This window comes from Lonchura striata, chromosome 3, assembly GCF_046129695.1.
Source record: "Lonchura striata isolate bLonStr1 chromosome 3, bLonStr1.mat, whole genome shotgun sequence".
Taxonomy (NCBI): Eukaryota; Metazoa; Chordata; class Aves; order Passeriformes; family Estrildidae; genus Lonchura; species Lonchura striata.
Window position 1 is genome coordinate 47,478,916 of NC_134605.1, and position 18,565 is coordinate 47,497,480.

Genomic DNA, 18,565 nt, shown 5'->3' on the forward strand with positions numbered 1-18,565 from the left:
TTTGGGAATAGAGGTTTATTAACTTTTTGTTCTTAAAATTCTGCTTTGAAAAGTGAAACTGTAAACATGAGAAGTCCCTGCTCCAATCTGCCCATCAGAGAGGGCACAGAAGAGGGAATGATCCGGCTTTTGTCCTTGATGAACTGATAGCAAGGTTTTCATCAAAGCATTTCACTAAGGGTGGAACCTCATCAAGGCAGTGAGCTTGCAGTTTCAACACTGAAGGCTTGGTTTGCAAGTAGCAAGAGGCTCATTTGGCACAAAGAAATTAGCAATGGTTCTACCATTAGATCACACTTTAGGACGATACAAGAAGCAAGAGAAGAAGAAATGGATAGAACAAGAAAGTAGAAACCTGTCATCAACCCAGCATGGGAGACACTGAAGTTAAAAACAATGTCTATAAAATTCAATACTTCAGATGTGAGAATCCTAATTTCTCCAAAATTGTTGATTTACTCTCAAAAATAGCTCAAAAACAGAAATTCCAAAATTATTTTATTTACCTATAATGCAATATTACTTTGGTCCAAAGGCACCAGATGATCAAAGTCTTATGCCTTGTGACTTTTGTTTCTTGTCAAACCAAGTCGTAGAGCTTTCTGTTTAATTTTGTGTTTCAGGTTGGTAATTTCCAATACTGAAGTGGATAAACCAATCAACTAATTTCACATGCAGCACTGAAAAGTCGTCAGATGTTAACAACTCATTACTCAACTGGAAAAGATCTAAACTAATGACAGATGAAACTCTCTTGTTATTAGTCCCCTGAGTCATCCAATTTTCACTGTACTGCTCCTCATTTTTTGCTGCCTGCCTCTGTATAACAAGCAATACAGTTGCAGGTAGCCCCTGTGACTCATTCCTTGGGCTCACCCACCTGTGATTTGAGAGAATGATGAGCAATTATAACACTGCTTTCCTCTGGAGTCTCTCACTACATCTGTCCAGGCTACTGAGACTGACAGCCTGCTTTTAAGTTAGATTTTTTTATGTTCAAACACATGAATTCTTTCATTTTTTTTACCAAGCATACTGCTACTGGTAATTAATCACTATAGTAATACATTTGCTTATCAAAATGCAATATCTCATTATTTCCATGATTTCCCAGGTAAAAGAGAAATAAGCATTTTCTGAGATCAGGAAAAACATTTAAGAAAAAATAGATATGATGGCAATAATCTTTCTAAAAATGGGAAAATACAATGTTTATATGGATAGGATACTATATCAGCTTCACCTACAGGAATGAAAAAACTAAAGACTTCACACAGATCATATTTTTCAGTGTAAGGTAAATTAATGTTTAATTTATAATTTGTAATTAATTTTATTTTTAATTTGTAATTAATGATGCTAAAACCACACCTATCTACTGATCTCCTTCTCCTGTTTTTGTTGGTTCAGGCTGTGACTACATTCCAAGATCAATGAGCCCTGCATCAGAAACACCCAGTAATAACAAGTATGTTTTTCTTGAAAAGTTTTTATTCTCCCTCTCTGTGTATTGACTGAACTTATATTTCTCAATAGTTCACCCTGCTTCTAAATAAAAATTCTCATGTTCCACATTCAAGCTTACACACCACTCAACTGGCACATTCTCCACAGCTTTTATCAGCAAGCTCACCCAATTATTGCACACTTTAAAGTCCTATGAAGAATTACACTGATATTCCAAAATGGCCACAAGACATCACTACATCTTCTTAATGAAATATTCATGTTCTGATTAGCTTACAAAACTTTCAGCACAAGGACTGGGTAAACCATCCACACCACCTCACAAAGACTTCCAAAACAAACCCTCAACTACTGCTTTGTCAGTAAACTCTGAATGATTCCTTCTGCTTCAAAGTGAACAGCAAAGCTTTGGCATTTTCTTGTATCCCTCCTTAGGAAAAATAAAAATTATATTTTAAAGCTCCTTCTAATCTCGTATGTCAGACTCCCTAAATACATCATTTCTATCCATTTCCAGGTCTAAAAGTGAGTCATGGACCAGGAAAATCACCTCCTCTTTATTCTTAATACTCTAATCCATGTTAATAAAGAATGCACATGGCAACCTTCATGCAATCATTTTTGCTGACCAGCAAGATGTCTATATACATTATCGTATCTCATTCATTCCTCCAAAACATTTCAAAAGCATGGAGACAGTAAGTCCTTCTTTTATTCATCAAAATGCATAATCACATGGAAGGAGCAGTCTCCTGCCTATTTTTTCCTTAGAGCCTTAAAAGTTTCAAATTTTTATTTGCTCTCTATAAATGTATGGAGTAGATACGACATAAAGCAAAATGATTCCTTATCTTTTAAAAATTTTACAAAGTGAAATAATCTTTAATTTAGGATTATACTTTTCTGAAGAACAAAAATCTGCAGAGTGTATAGGGAAATATCTGTATTTCAAATGTTTCTCTCTGTTGATATTTTACTTGTGTAAACATTTCAGGAATGACTCAGTAAATGAGATAGTATGATTACAACATCTAATTTATTATAATCACAACATTCTGTTAAATTCAAATACCACTCCTCAGGCTGATTTTGCTAATATAGTCATCTTTAGAGATGGTCAGTAATTCAGCAATAAAAAGTGACTGCTCTTTCAACTAGTTTCTCACTTGCTGTTTTTAGAAGCAATGCTATGAAATAGAAGTACATTAAAAATATATATATATAACAAAACAATTACAACTATATCACATACAACCCTATTCCTACAGACAATTTATGGATATCCTCAGCTTTTACAAGTTGTTTAAAGGACTTGCAGAGTCTTTCTTAAGTGCTTGATGGAACATGATTTCACTGTGGTACAGCTATCTGTTTTGCTTCTCCCCATGGAAAAAAAAAAAAAAAAAAAAAAGGAAAAAACCCCAAACAATCAAACAAAAAAAAATCCAATTGCAAAGCATATGAGGCATAATCCAAGACAGATGGTGTGCACAAGATATTTTCTATGCACACACACAACACACATGCACATCTATATAAATATATGAGCATATAAGTATATATATTTTAACTGAAGAGCATCTACTTTGATGCTTTTGAAGGTATTAACAGTACAATAAGTTTTTGTTCAATATATTTGCATTATTGTCATCATGACCCTTGGACAATATTCCCATGTTTCCTAGCAATAACAGCTTTGAGTTAAGCTGATGTTTGTATGCTACATATACAAACTCCTAGCACATTAAATGAATTTCCTGACTTAGGACATAGATTTGAAGCTTTCAGACTCCACTCAGGGTAGAGAACTGACAAGAAAGTAGATTAATTGAACTGAAATGACAGTTATGCTGCTCTGGTGGGATTTTCAGTCATGTGTATCAAAAATTACTGGTACTTGCTGGTATTTGAGAGAGAAAATCAGAAAAGAGTTAAAAAATAAAACTGTCCTATGACTTTTATTTCCCTGTGAAGCTAATAAAGTTAATGAATCAATAGAAAAGTTGGTATATCAGTAACTGCTATGTATAACTGTGCATATATATATATATACACACACATATATACATATACATATATATATATTCTAACTCAACCTTTAAAAGTATGATATCTATTCCACAAAAAAAAGAAAAAAAAAAAAAGACATTTTGGTCTGTCTATTTTGAAATCCATCGTACACAGGTTAAGGCAGAGATTAAAAATTAATATGAATTCTTCAATAAATGCCATGCTGCACTAACTCATGGCAAATAAAGGTCCATTCCCCTGAGAGTATTTTTTCTGCAAGTTTCTAAAATCTAAAATCTATTTTCTAAAATTAGGAAGCAATTTTGTTTGCTCTTAAGACTCTATCCTTCTTTATGACAGAATTATTCACTAGAAAGACATTCCAAAAGTTGAAAATTAAAATATAGAATTCTTCTTGGTGTTCTGGACAGTAGAAACTTGTATAACACTTTCTCTATATGGATTAACTCTTGCTGATCATGGAAAAATTAGGTTAAAAAAATGGCATCTATTTCAAAGGAACTCAATACTCACTGGAGCATATAGCCACATACATAAATGCATAAATTGTCATAAAATTATGTAAACAATAGACTATATTATATGCTAACTAATTAATTAATAGATTTTTGTGCCTATGCCTGTACTGACCTGGACCAGCTATAGAGTAGGTATAGGCACAGCTGTCTTGCAAATCACCACAAAGATCTCAGGCTTAGTTTCTCAGGCACAGGCACCGAGCGACAGAAGCAGATCATGAACATTGCAATAAATGTCACAGCCCCTGATCAGCATCACTTGCAGAGTGTGGTGATGCTTTTTCCTTTGCTCTGCTGCTATGAAATTTCTTGTCTTCATGTACTGGCCAATACACTAAACTCATCCTTGCTACGGAAGCTGGCTAAAAACCAGACCTGACCTGCCATAAAAATATTGCCAGTTTGATACAATTAACTTTTTGTAGCAAATTAAATATTCCCTTCACCTAATTTTCAGGACAAAAACATCTTTGTGTAAACCCACTCCAATCTGAGAGAAACATCAAAAACTTCTATAATTAAACTACTCAAAGGATAAATAATGTCTCCTCCAAACCAGATGACTGCGAATTCTTAACGGTACTTATTTAAAAGCGTTTCCCACTAGAGCATCCTCTTACATAAAACTTTTAAATAGTATGAAATTTACTTTGACTCTTACCAGAAAAGACACTGGGAATCTTGGAAAGAAAACTTTTCACTGTACGAATAGGAATCCCATTTTTCTCATCTTGCATGCGAGCTATGACATCTTCCATCTGAATAGAGAAATTAAAAAAAAAAAAGAAAAAAAATAAATAAACCCAGCATTATTTCCTAAATTAAATCTCCAAGAAATTCTAGATCAATCTCTCAGAATGACAGGTCCCCTCTTTATATTTCTTTGCTTAATTTATATTCTATAATTTTATTGAACAGGCTAAAACTGTAAGTAATTTATTCACGACAGACAGTAAAAAATATATGTATTCAAGGACTCTTGAGAAAGAAACAACAATGCAGAACAACTTAGTTAAAGTTAGATTTAGTTAAAGTACCTAAAAAAACTTGTCAAAGACCATTTTTGGATATTAAAATTTATGTTATGGCTGTTTTAATGGTATTGTAACACATATAAAATAAAAGCAAAATAGACACATGCAGGCTTTTAGGGGACTGAGAGTTCTCAAATAGAATTTTCAAAACAAAGTAGAGTTTTTAGGTTCAAAGCTAAAACTCTTTCTTTTCTTTTGAGAAAGGGAAAAAAGTACAACATTTTGTAATTCCTGAAGACAGCAGAGCAAGAAACCTAAGATTTCTTTGTAGGTAATAATGGAGTAGGTAGAAAAATATTTTAAATCAATTTTTGGATTTTCTTATGGATATTGTTTTACATTAGCTCAGTTTTTTAGGCTAATTTGGACCATGCATTTTATAAATTGTGCCCAACTCAAAGGTTCTCTTTCCTATGAACTATGACCAGGAAACCCATTCACTGGAAAACAAAGAATATTTAAGTAGAGTCACTGGCTTACTGGCTTATGCCAGTTTTTTTTTTCCTATTTCATAGTTGAAGTTTACAGATTTGATAATTTCCATCTTTCTTTCTTTGAATATCTAACTTCTCAAAATGTTCAATGAAACTGTGACAAAATAAATTATAATTATTCTTTTTTCTTAAATCACCAACATGGTCCATATGAACAACTCTGTGTGACAGGGCATTTTATACTCTTTTATTATTCAAAGTTTAAAAAAAATTTTGTATGTTACTTCTGTACCCCTAATAGATTCCCAAAAACTTCATTAAAAGTTTCTGGCTGGGCTGTGCTGTGGATGCAGCATAACACATGAAATTCTGCCATGCCCTGTTTTCCCCTAAAGTCAGATGTCCCACATCTGCAAATAGCAAACCAGCATTGGGTGCAGCTGTGCTTTAATAGGCCCAATAAGGGAGCTATATAGAGCCAGGAAAGGGAACAGCATTTGGGGTCATCGGTGTACTTGGGGAAAAAGAACAAATATCCCTACCAAAAAAAAAAGTAAACAAAATCATTTAGCTTGACTGCTCATGAAAATGCTATTAATACATAGAGTGTCTGAAGGTTCCCATGTTCCATGTATTTATACATCACATATTAACAACCTAAGGAATACAAACCCAGTGTCATTGTCCAGACCAAAAAGTAAACACAAGAAGTAGATATTGTTAGCAAAGGTGTGAAAAATTCAGTCTATTGCTCAGAATTAAGCAATGCGCAAAATGTAATAGAAGAAAAAAAAACAATATTCATCTGACATGGAATTTAATTATTTAAATAAAGAAGGTTGTTAATAGAAAATTGTCAAGCATATATATGCTTGTCAACCATTTTCTGTGAAATGGCATCTGTCCGTACATTTTTTATCCACATAGTAACTGAAGGCTTGTATCAACTCCTTCCAAATTCAGTTGGTAAACTGTCTTATTTTGCCCTTAAGTGAATAGGAATTCACCCAAATTCAAATAAATATTTTTGCTGATCATATTTGGTGATAAATTCCACACATGCAGAGTAACCTTGTGAGACTATTGCTAGAACCATGGAGTAAATAATGCACATTACACTCGGACGAGGTAAAGAAGATAACTTGCACATAAGGCAACACACTAAAGGTATATTTGCAATATAATAAAGATTACTATAAATACAGGCCACACTTCTCAAACACAGCATTACAGGTGTAGAGATGCAGTTACTGCTTGCTCAAGAACACATGAGTGCAAATGTTAAACACCCAGGGATGTCAGTAGTCAGTCTTTTGAGAGCACATGGAAGAAATCATTAACTGTTTAACATATGTTAACTGATATTTACATACACTTTCCTAAGCTTTCTTCATGGACAGGATTGAATCTAAACAGCATAAAATCTAACTCAGAGAGACTGAAGCTCTAGGAGAGTCCTCTGGTTTTGATTAGCAAAGTAAACTCTATGGTGCCTGTACTGCAAAATTACACCTTCCCCTTTTTATCAAGCTCATATTGTTGTTCTGTGTTGAAAGTGAATTCTGTCAGTGCAAAAGGCAGCTTACACTGCAGACAGCATTATTAGGAACTGCCTGAATAACTCAGTGAGCAAAGATTACCTCCCAAGTGAGCAGGAATGCTCTGAACACATAACACAACAGCAGTCTGCTAATTAGCTACAGTTGACCTCCTGCATGGAAATCTAAGAAGTTACTTGTGGTTTGTGGTTATCTTAAATCTTAAACATAAGAACTCTAGAAAATTAAGGGAAATTTAAAAGAAAAAAAGTTTAATTTAAAGATTCAAACTTATCCAATCCAATATATGCAGGAGCACAGTTTAACTTTCAAAATATGCAGTTGCTGTTTCTGTTACAGCTGCTTTAAATTCAGCAAATGTATAACTTCTTCCACTGAAAACCATCAAACTCAATTATATTTGGGAAGCAGCAGTCAAGGCACTCCTCTGTCATTCATCAACAATGACCTAAGACAATGAAAAGGGCAGAATAGTTTAATTAGAACAATGAAAGAAAATCTTAATCTAATTTTGCTCAAGAAGCCTAATCTGGGAAACACATGGTGCTGCCTGATATAATAGTTTCCCTTCTTGATGTATCATTGTTTGTTTCTGAGTCACCTGACTGAATGCTCAAAAATTAAATAGAAGTTTCTACATTTCACCTCAGAATTAGACTATTTTCTATTCATGTCCTCTTACCTGGCTAAACCTGTCTGGCCCTTGTCTTGCAGTGGGATCCTTTTTAATCCTAAACATTCTCAAGTAACTCAAACAAACTCACAAATAATTTGCCTCCTGATCACTCTGCAAATGAAAGTCAATATGCTCAAGAAGAGGAAGCTGTATATAAGCATATCTTTTAGTTTCTCAGTCATCATTGTACATCATTAACTGGGAAAGTAGCTAAAAAGACATTTCAGTGCAGCACAGATCCTACAGAAAGCTTTCTAAATAAACATCTTCCTCAAAAAACGTGCCATTTTTTTACCAGTGAGGCAATTCTAACCCTTACAAAAACTCACTAAACTTCTCATACCATAGACAACTCAGAACAAACTTACAATATTAATATTTAAAACTTCACTTGTCTCCTTGTGAAGATAATTTGCAGCCTTCATCTTGACATGTAAAGACTCTGTGAAATCTATTTCAAAGCCTAACTCTATGACAACAGTGACAATGCATCTTCTCTAAAGTGAGAAGGCAGATAACAATATCCTATAATAGAGGGGTTACAGGATACAGGAGCTATTGAACAATGACAAATGAATTTGCTCTGAACACACTGGGAACTAGGCATGCCCAGCTTACCCCTGGAGCAGAACCAGTGGAGGTCTTGACAACACACCAGGAGCAGTATCCTTTAGCTACTTACAGCTAGGTGAAGCTCTCCTAAGAGCAGAATTTCTGTGGTTCCTCAGTGCCCCTGTGCCATGTGGTTTGTGGGGGGAAACTCTGAAACCCTTAAACTTCCAAATCTAAGTAAGAATTGCACTGCTGCTCATCTGCACATCTTGAAAAAATTATCAACTTGAACCATAATTCAGCATCAATGCATCTTAAGAACTGGTTTTGGTTTGAGTTTTCTTTTTTTTATTAATTCAAACACAATAAAAGTGAAAAACAAAATGTTTGTTAGTGCAAAACAAGGGGTTTTTTTTACCATTAAAATTGATCCAAAATCAACTCCAAATAAAGACAATTACTAGATACAAGGATACTAGAAAAAGTAATTCATCTGGAAATAAGTTTGTTCAAGAGATAAATGGTAAAAATTTGAAGCCTTGCCCTACTTAGACATACACATATGTCTTAATTTGCTTTCTGTCCCTTAAAAATAAATTCTGTGCCAGGGAATTAAGACTATACTCAGGAACACCAAAATGAAATAAGTATAATTTTGTACTCAGCTATCATCCATCAGAACGAGGATTGCTCTTACGCTGGGTGTTCTGGGGTCCACCCACACTACAGCTTTCTTCATTTTGCTGAAATCTTTTTTCTCCTTTTACACAAATGCAGGGGTGGAATAGTCCAGTGGAACTAGCTACAAACCTGATCCAAGCTTGTTAAAAAGTACAGAGTCACCATATATTTCTTACAGTATTCAGCATGTTTCCTTAGACATTTTCTCCCCTCTCTACTTTAACACTTCACAGAGTCCAAGGTCATTAGTTAAGTTGGCAGAAGGTTGCAGGAAGTTTTCCTCAGCCTGTCCCCTGTGCAGAGACCTACAGCAAGCAACATGGGCTGAGCAAAACTTGCAGGGTAGGAGACAGATACAAGGTTCCTTACAAAGTAAAGGCCACTTTTCTTCTGACTGCTTCACTGACAAGCACAGGTACAGGGAAACTGATTGCCAGATCAAATCAGTAAGAAATAACCTTGGAGGTAGAGATAGAAGGTTAATGGGATACCTTCAGTTTACCCAGTGTATGAGGCAAAGCCACCAAAGTAAAATAATCTCAGTTTAAGAATGCTGACAACTCTTTTGCTAAATCAAATGTGTAGAAACAAGATAAAATCTTCATGTCAAAGATTTTTGAATTTTCCATTTAATGTAGAATTGAATTATTTCAACTCTTTATTCCTACTTGGTGTGAAAACCAAGTTTAAAATATTGGGAAGTTCAGAAAAGTACATTTAAACACATTTAAAATACAGAGCTGAAAGATGCCTTGAAACATGCAAGACTAACCAATCTGCTAATGATAGTCACACACAAAGTCTCTGAGCTTGCTGATAGAAAAGCAGTCAGTCATGAGTTTTTCTAAGATAGCAATATTGCATCTCTGGTCTACCAACACAGGAAACAGCCCTAGGTACTCTCTGATGAACATTAGATTATAGAATAACTTAATTAAAAGAATACAAGAATGACTGGTCTCATTCTTTTCAGAGCCTCTATTTGCTGAAATAATTATTTGACATCATAAAACCAAACGAGAAAACAGCCCAAAAGTTTCCAATCATATTAAATAGATGAATTGGAGATAGTTTGAAGAGCCTAATTTTCTACATGTACCTATGATGCTGGCAATTCTGCCTCATGTTTCTTTCATTCTGTATATGAAGGCACTGGTGTGAGCAAATAGCTCCTACTCTGTGCCTAAACAGAATACCTGTGGCGAGTGAAAGATGTTCTGGCTTCACACGTAGCACAAAGGTCTGTATTGAATCATCCATCATTATCTGTCTTTACTCTTAGGGCTTCATTTGTGCTTGTCAATGTGGATTTCTAATTAAGATTCAAATTTATTTTCCCTAATTATCTATACTGTTTCAGGTTCAACATATGGGTAATGTTTCAGACTGGTTGTAAAACAAGAGTGGTACTATGTATATAAGGCTGTGCTTACATTAAATAAGCACAGGGCAAACCTTTGTTATTTATTTAGAATAATTAAGGCTATTTTGAATATATTTGAAAATTGACGCCAGTTCTTAGCAATTATTTTTGAGGCCTAATTAAATTAACAGTCCCACTGGGCTTCTTACTATCAACCCTGTATGTTCATCACTGAACTTGCATCAATAAGATAGGCTCTGCACACTTCACTGATTTAAAACTGTGGGTTTGAATGATAATTTTAAGCATGATCTTATCTTATTCATGCAACTAAAATGCTGACTCATCAAAACCAGCTTTTTATTTAAAAGGTTCTTGTAGTTTAATACAAAGCATACAAGGAGTTCTTGTGCTTTTCAAATACCCATTATAATACTTTTTGAAAGAAGGACAACTTGAAAGCATACTTTGAGGTCCTGCCATTAACCTGTAATCATGTGGCCTGTTGGGAAACTAAAGCTGTCAGTGATCCCTAGGTAAGGATTGAATAAAGAGTAATCTCCTTCACAAGAACTGTACAATATGGAATGGAAAACCTTGAAGATACCATACAGTACATTCTGTAGCTAGCAATATATGCCAATAAGTAACTATATTTTCTCCTAAGGACTGCTAGTCTTGAGCTCATGGTTTGATGCACCACTCTTTTTCTCAGCTTCATACATCGGGTAAACAGAAGATCTCCCATTAACCTTCTATTTCCTCCATCAGTCTACAGTTATTTCTCATTGTTATTTCTTTGGATAAGTTGATCTGAAAAGACTTAATACTGCATTCCACGCCCCCCTCCCCACCAAAAAAAAAAAATATTCATTCTAATTCAGAAAAATAGTACGAGTTAGCTTGTATCACTGTAATTCTGTAATTTTTTTGACAACTCAGTGGGTCAGAACACTGCCAACAAACCTATAACACTGCAAGGGCTATTACTCTCTTTTCAATTAAATTTTTTTCTCACCTAAGAATCCTACATCTGGATATACAAGACATAAACCCGGTTCTCTGAATTTATATCAATGCTATTTAGCTTGATTGTGAAGAGCAGACTGAAATAGTTGCTAAAAACAACTCAACTGGCATTACAGAAAGATCATATAACTTTGGGGGAATATATCACACTGATTCAGCTTTGAAATCAAGAAAAGGTTATAGAAAATGCTATATTAAGTCTATGAAAAATCAGACAGTTGGCAATTCCCGCTCCCTAGCTCTCATGAAAATGCAATTTCAAACAAAAAGATATCTTAAGCAACAAAAAAAACTATTTTTTAAATTATCCACTTGCAAAATAATTCAAATATGACTTTTAAAATTTTTCATTGTATTAATACTTCATAATTTATTTTTATTCTGGCCTTTCCTAGCCAAGAAGCATTTTCTATATTTAGTCAATGTCAGAATCAGATACAAAAAATTATAAAAGGCTATGAACTGATGCAAAAAATTACTACTTTAACTAAATGGTTTTCATGTTTAAATTCCAGATAGATAAAAAAAAAACATTTGATTTTATTTACCTGTTTTTCTTTGAACTTAGAAACTATTAACAGAAATTAATTAAAAAGACACATTTCTCAAACATGGAATGTTATTGTTGCACAACAAAATCAGAGAGATCTTCTCCAAAGGAGTCAAAAAACATATCCAGATGGTGAAATTTCAAAACCACCTAAGTCAATGATAATTTTGGAAATTGCATTTGTGCTTTCAGTAAAATAATTATTTCCATCACATGTATGAAGCTTTGGTTGGAATGACAGAGGAAAGAGAAGCATCACTCTGGGCACTTCAGAAGAAAAGACAGCTTGATGAAGGAGGTCTTGGTGAAGTACTATGTTTGTTAATAGAGAGATTTCTGCAAAAATACTTCATTCAGAATAAAATATATATTTTCAAAGCAGCTAAACCTCTAAATTATTTTTATTAATCTGTCATGCCAAGATTTGAGCTTCTAGACTGTGCTACCAGAGATAGAAATCATATTTCTTAGGCAAAATACAAATTTTTAAAAATACAGTCTTTCAAAATCAAGTTGTTTCCTGAGTTGTACTGATCATTTATAATATAATGGTCCTGATACTAGAAATGAAGTCCCCATACATTTCAGAAACAGAGAAGTTCAATGGAAACCTTACCTCTGAGATCCCAAATGGACCTTCCAACACAATATTAGAAAAGTCAGCAAAGTGTTCAATTTTTTTTCCCAGATAAAAAGTAAAATTTCAAAATTTAAAAGAAAAAAAAATTAAAACACAGATTCTGATCAGTATACAGGCTGGGATTTAAAAGAAGAAAACAGAGGCAGATATTTATGCAGTAGATGGAAAATAACAAAATAAGTTAGCTTATACATAGGTAACTCAGATAAAGTGAATTGTAGTCAATAGCACATTTTGCCTTCACAAAAAACAGTCACAAAAATATTAGTTATAACAGAGTTATGACATATTCATCCACCAAACAAAAAATGTGTTGTTCCTCTGGAGAACACTTATATCTATTCCAAAATCTTGTCATTTAATTCTAAAGTCTAAAAGAACAATTTTTTTTTCTAAATTGGTACATCTTATGTCATCTGTTAATAATGGTTTTAAATCTAAATTTGTCTGGTTGGAATCTCTTCCTCACTTGTCAGATGACCCCAAACATTACAAAGCCACATACAGCAGCAGATTATTTTAGAAGCAGCTACTGTCGACCAAGGATGAAACCTTTCTTAAAAAGTACAACACCATTATCCTTCAAATACTGATGAACAAAACATTACTTACAAGAAATGTTTCAAGTTACATTGACAGAAATAACATTATAGGGCAAACAATAAGTATTTTGGTGATTTCTGCATTGCTCTCTGCTCTGTGGTTGTGGGAACTCAAAATGTCTCTCAGACATTTTTAGAGGTTCCAGGCCTTGGTCAGAAGCATTCTAAACCCTGGCAGACAACTGAAAAACAGCTGTGATTTTGAGTTTGAGCCATGGAATGAATTACCACCTTTGGTGGTGGAACTAGCAGTCACAAAAGGTTAGATAGTATAGTATAAGTAGTTACAAAGTAGAGGGGAAATTTTTTTAGTATTGTACAGGGGGGTTTTAACACATGTACAGGGGGTTTTCACTTTGTACATGGGGGTCAGAAGTTCTAAGATGGAGGAAAGTGGGCTGATCCTGTTCTTCCTCCTTCTTCTTCCTTACCTCCATGTTCTTGGTGATGTTGGCACTCACAGATTGGTTTAGAGTAGAAAAACACTTGGCAACGTAGGTAGTAGGTATTGGGGAATAATTGTAAACATGTTATACGTAATATATCTTATAAAAGATAGCAGCAACCCTGGGCGGAGAGAGAGACGAAGAAGACAGCAGATAGAGAGGATGTCAGTGTGTGTGTGTGCCTCTACCCAGGCCACTGATCAAATAGCCGCAGTCCAAGAACATAATCTGTTAGATAACTAGCAATAAATCGTCTTGAGACCGAACAGCTAAGCCTGCGGAGTTTTTCTTTGGAAGCACAGGTTGGAGGAGGAATTTCACCACCACATGAGATCCCAGAGCAAGGCCGGGGTTCTCACATGTGGTGGGGGAAGACTGAAGGAGACAAGCTGATCTTCAGCACCCAGAGAACAGAAATACTGTATAAAAGCTTCATTTCTAGTCTCTTGGTCCTTGAAATTGCTCTGAGTCATTGAACTCCATTAAATACAGAAGTAAAACTGGTACCATCAAAATAAATTTTTACAAGTGGCTATTAAATCATGTTCTTGTAAAAAAAAAAAAAAAAAGGGTTCTTAATTGTATTACAGTATGAAAAGTTTTCAGTATCAACTCTATTTGGCATTTAAAAAAAAAGGCTGCTGATGTAATACAGTAATGTAGCATTATATGACAGATGGACTGGTTTCACAGTAGTCTGTTCACCCTCAGTTACACAACTTACTCGAAAACAAATATTTTATTCTTACCTAATCTTAATAGATAGATACTTGTGAATGTTATGGCTATGTCAGTTCTTAAAGCAAGTTAAATTCACCCATTTTCACTTAAAGAATGATGTAAAAGAAATGAAAACAAATTAAATACTGACTATTGATCTGCCAAGTGAACAACACAGATAATTAATGGATAACGTCCACAAAAACATAATCATGGTACATTCCCTATGCAAAAAAATTCAAGATGAGTACAGAAATTAATGAAGCAGAACATTTACACCTTTTTCACATATTTTAGCTACCAGCATCCCAATAACACCAGCACATTTTCCCTCCTTATTAAAAGTCTTATCGTCATCTCCCCTTTGAGCCAGCAGAAGCTCCAGGCCAGATCATCTTTTTATTCCTCTTGAGAAGATCACACACACTCTAGTACTAATTTTCATGCAAAAAAGCAAAAATATTTTTTATAGCTCTTGCTAGTAGCAATTCAGGAGCTGTAGTGCAAACTATAGGCTTAAGTAAGACAAGCAATGCATATAAATATTAGCCTGCCCTTCAGTGACAAAAACTATGCGTTTCTACATGTCAAGCAAATTTTCTAATCTTATTGGCTACACAAATTAGTCAAGCTTTTCATCAATCAGAACATTAGAAGATTTTAGAAAAATAGGTCTTCTTATTCAGCAAGCAGTAATAAAAATAAGTTCTAGATGCATTTAAAAACAAAAACATGGGGTGAATTTATGTGGAAATAAACAGGTTTTTCTGAATTGGTTTTTACAGCTTTAAAACGTATTTTAATTTGATTGTGGAAAAACACCCAAACAAAATGTATTTGCTATGAAACAAAATTTAAAAATGTAATTTAAATAAGGAATGATATTTTGCAAAGAATTCCAAAACTACCACTATTTTATTTATGATTTCTCAGCACCTCCAGAGTTATTCCTGTATAGGATTCTAACTGTATCAGCCAGACTCTAAGACAAATTTAAAATCTTATTTTCCTAAAAGAGAGGAAATATTTCTATGGTATTCACAAAATCCTGACATTCTTCTAAAAATTACTGAAGTCATATAAAAATAATTTGACTAACAGAATGTAGCCCATTCTTTACTTTAGAGGTTATTTGGAAGAAGAGAGTAAGAATTTGCATATGGGTTTTTGATTCTACAGAATGAACAGGCAAAACAGAAATGAAAGTTCCTTATTTACAAACGAAAGTTAATTAGCCATACTCTTTGATCAAAGTAGGCTTTCACAAGAGTGAAATCACTCCTAAAGAACAGTAATGCCAGTCCACACGTGTTTCACGCAGTTACCTTACAAACACACAACTCAAGACTTCTTGGTTTCATTGATTATCATTAAATTTACCTGATTTCTACGTCCACCATGGAAAAAGGACACAGTTTGTTCTTAATCCCACTCTAAATTGCTGTATTTTCACAAGGATCCTCTACCATGTAATGATTTGGGAGCAATCTCCTCTAAGTGCATATTTATCAAAGCACTTAAACTGTTCATAAACATTAAGGCTGAAATTTTCTAAGAAAATAGAAGCAACTAAACATTAAAAACCAGTGAACTAACATATCAAATGACAGTGGATGACACAGTGTGTATGTTCCAGTGCTTTTTGAAATAGGACCCCATTCCAATGTGACATTTCCCAATTTATATTTTGACTGGTTGCAGCATAATTAGGAAAAGCAGAATATTTTATGATACTTCCTTTCAGTTGTATGCAGCAATTTTATCAGCTCTATCACTAAACTGGACTTGGACTGAAAGAATTAAAGAAATTTAAAATTACTATGTGCCTTTGTCTTATTTAATTTTTCTCTGTTTTAAAAACATTATTTTTTCTTATGAATTCACGTTATATTTTCCCAGAAAAACCAACCATACTTTAATCTCCTTTGGAATAAAGAAAGCAGAAAAGGCTATCTTGCCATCAAAACACTAGAGCTTTTGAATTCTCATGATTTAGACACTTAAAAGCAAATCAGGTCTGGATGTTCTGTACTTGTCCAATTTAGTCATAGTTTGACATTTACAGTATCTACATTTTATTTTCCTTTGCAGTCATTTTCCTTTTGATTAGAAACATTCTATGTCTTTATTGTCAAATCACATTTGTGCCACAAAAGAAAGTAGAGCAGCAGTCATTAACAGATTTGAAATATGTGAGCTCTGAGAATTGGGAAAAATGGCTATAAAACCATTTCTTTATCCTATCTGATACACAATTGGGAAAGGAGATTTGTTACAAAAAAGTTTTTGTATTCACATACTACTATGTGTATGCAATAAGATTAGAACAATATTAAAATCAGACACACTCTAACTTAGGAACCAAAAAAAGGAAATGTATTTGAGCTAATTAAAATTTAAGAACATAAAACCAGAAGAAATCAGAATTAAAGCCCACAAATTCATTTGTGAAATTATTTTTTACTCTAGAAAAAATAAATAGGCAAAACATTGCAGGAAAGAATTATGGAATGCTGCTTTCTGGTCAAATTTTGTTTTGCCAGAAGGATAAATTCATTCTAGTTACTTGGTGCAGTGAGCAGTATATATGACATAATGCTCACTGGAAGTTTGAATGCCATAGCCTCCTTTCTGTCAGCCATTGGGGTGGACAAGGCATTCTCAACTCAACCTCAAATCTCTCAGCTAGTTGGTTAATTTGAATACTTGGAAAAGTCAGAATCTCTGTAATAGATCCAGTTGGATCAAACTGTTAGCATGAATGGGAACAATTTTCAGAAAAATTTAACTGTCAGAACAGAAAAGTTTGATTGCAATAAAGCCATTTCTCACTTGAAAAATCACAAGTCTTTTGAAAGAGATTTTTTCCATCATAAGTATATCTGGTTTACCAGCTTAAAGGATGGAAAGTAACCAGGTTTTAACAACTGAAGCACTACTTCAGTTAATCCTGTATCTGTGTTAGGAAGCACTTAGAATAACCTGTCTCATACTGCAAATAGATATCAAAAATTGCTAGAAAAAATGAGACTTAGTTAAAAAATCCCCATATTTTCCTATACAGAGTGATTACACTGAAAGAGATCTCCACACTAATAAATTAAAATATACTAAATAGAAGTAATCTGCAAGCACTTATAACTTCCAAGCAGAAATCCAAGATTCCAACTTTTGGCTGAAAAGAGGTAATACATTAGACAACTAGTCTTTACCTGGAAAAATTAAGGGACTGCAGACGTTGTGTACAAATTCAGAAAACACTAATTCTGTTCTTTTAAATGGCTTCAAATAAGGTCAGAGAAAAGTAAAATACCCACACAGAGATTAGATTCCTCTGGCATTTGGAAAAAACAGAACAAGTTACATTTAGCACAGGAGTCACTTAATGAGGACTTGAGAATCCTTGGTTTTCTTCTCCACTTTGCTACCAACTGACCTTTGGCAAGTCACTGTAACCTCCAGTGGCTGAGGAATGTGAAAGACAACTAAGGCAACAAACATTAAATAATACACTTTCTAAAGTTTTTGACATGCTAGAGCATTATAATGCTAGGTAAAACTAAAGCATACAGATTTTGAAACAAAATGGAGTTCCTTTCCATTCCAGAAAGCTGCAGAGTCCTGACATTTTTTCCCACCCTATGTCTTCTCAGAGACATAAATCAAAGTCTACTGTAGTCAGTGAAGGCATTTCCTTTGATATTTTGGGAAAAAATATTAGCATCACTAGGCATTGGGCTTCTAAATATTAAGTACTTCATGACTGTCACAGCACATGTCCTCTTTTTCTATCGAAAGCTAAACTATTTATAACATTCCAGAAATTAAAGATGTTGCATTTCATACACAAAACCACAAAAACCGTATTTCTGTATGGTCCCCCCCTTACAACTAACTTAACCCCTTAGATGTTGATGTCTTGAATGCATTTAATATGTTAAACTTAGCTGAGAAGTTAATTATTTTGAAGGAGAATGTTTAGACACATACTTGTTTACTGTATGCCTCTTCGTTCCATCATTACCTTATCACATCCTGTTGCAGTACACGATGATGCAAGAGAAACATAAGAAGAAACTTGTACACTGAAATAGTTTTAAAAGGCTTTCATGTGTTAGACAAAGCTAAATAGGAGGAGGGAATCACAAGGAGGGCAAAGGAAAGATCCATGTTCATTATCTTTTCATCTCCTTTGAAACTGTAGAGATTTGCATTTTGGTTAATGGTCATCATACACACCCTTACCAGGATTTATTTTTTCAT

General features: G+C 34.0%; 1 protein-coding gene across 7 annotated transcripts in view; it reads right to left on the bottom strand.

Annotated features, from left to right (window-relative positions):
* The window catches only part of RGS7 (regulator of G protein signaling 7), a 227,388-nt gene that overhangs the window by 123,382 nt on the left and 85,441 nt on the right, over window positions 1-18,565 (bottom strand). For all 7 annotated transcript variants that reach the window (XM_031504336.2, XM_021527044.3, XM_021527038.3 and 4 more), the window contains one exon: window positions 4,678-4,774. In XM_031504336.2, the coding sequence (XP_031360196.1) occupies window positions 4,678-4,774 (97 nt within the window). The remainder of the gene's footprint in view (window positions 1-4,677; window positions 4,775-18,565) is intronic.